Below are 1,184 nucleotides of genomic sequence, written 5' to 3' on the forward strand. Positions count from 1 at the left end.
GGAGTGGAACTTTGGGGGCAGTGGACGGGCCCGGGGCTGAGGAGGAACTGGCTCGTGTGGAGCAGACCCGTGGGAGTCGCTTTCCAGAAGCCACACCCAGGACCAGGGTTCTGATCGGGCCTGGGGCACGTGCTGGGCAGCACAGGGCAGGCTGCGACTCCGTGTCCCTTGGGTGCAGGGAGGCAGGGGAGGGCTTCGGCAAGGGCCAAGGACCCCAAGGAGCCAGCAGGAAGCAGGGGCAGGCTTAGAGCCACTTTCTCAGGACAGTGCAGGCTCAGATGCAGGCGTGGGCACCCTTGCAGGGGGGGCAGAGGCTGTGGCAGTGTTCAGGATTAATCCAGGGACACACGGGTAGGTTCCAGAGAGAGAGAAGAGGCCGGCAGCCTGGCGTCTGCCACTGGGCATCATAGGCAAGGCGGACCAGAGACGCGGCTGAATAACCTTGGCCATGGCCGTGTCCAGCTCTCACCTTACAGAGCAGGAGATGAAGCCTGAGAGGTGCAGCCCTGTGTGCACACGCCCCGTCTGTGTGCATCTGCTCAGCTTTCCTTGCCCCGCTGGGCAGACTGTGAGCATCTCCTGGGCCTTGTCAGGGCCTGGGAACCTGGCCAGGGCTGCGGCCAGCAGGTAAAAGAGGAGGCACAGCCGAATCCGAAGGACCATGAGCCCTTCACCATCATCTTGTTCTCGAGGCCCCAGAGAGGGTGCTTCCTGCTTCTCGCTCCATAGAATGCAGAGCCCGGGCTGTCCAGCCGGCCTGGGGACAGGGTGCAGGGTGAGCGTACTGGTGAGCCCCCTGGCAGGAAGAGGCTCAGCCCTGTCCCTGGAGTGCGACTCGCTGAGCAGGGCCTTCAGGTGTGGTCATTGCTGGTGTCACTGCTGCCACTCACTGCCCTAGCCTGCATCCAAGTCGGACCACACACGGCCGCCTCATCTCCGTAAAGCAGGAAAGCACCATTTCTCACCAGCCTCCAAGGAGAACTGCCCGTGTGCTCTGCACAAACGCCCCAATGGGGGGGGCGGGGGGCTTCCGCTGCTTCACGATAGAAAACGGCCATCGGGTGGCGAGTTACTGGTGCCACGGCCGGTGTGTGCACGCATCAAGTGCTCCTTGCACAGCCTCACTCAGTGACCTCTGCCCCCAGGTCTGAGTACGGTGGCTCCCCCCATTCAGACGGGACCTG

The 1,184-nt window shown here is 63.4% G+C and overlaps 1 protein-coding gene across 1 annotated transcript in view; it reads left to right on the forward strand.

The window, feature by feature from the left end:
- The window catches only part of NID1 (nidogen 1), a 54,443-nt gene that overhangs the window by 41,104 nt on the left and 12,155 nt on the right, over positions 1-1,184 (forward strand). Inside the window, 1 exon segment of the mRNA XM_027770855.1 lies at positions 1,146-1,184. This exon segment is cut by the window's right edge and continues 155 nt beyond it. Coding sequence (XP_027626656.1) covers positions 1,146-1,184 — 39 coding nt within the window.

Source organism: Tupaia chinensis, unplaced genomic scaffold (assembly GCF_000334495.1).
Source record: "Tupaia chinensis unplaced genomic scaffold, TupChi_1.0 Scaffold000161_1, whole genome shotgun sequence".
Lineage (NCBI taxonomy): Eukaryota > Metazoa > Chordata > Mammalia > Scandentia > Tupaiidae > Tupaia > Tupaia belangeri.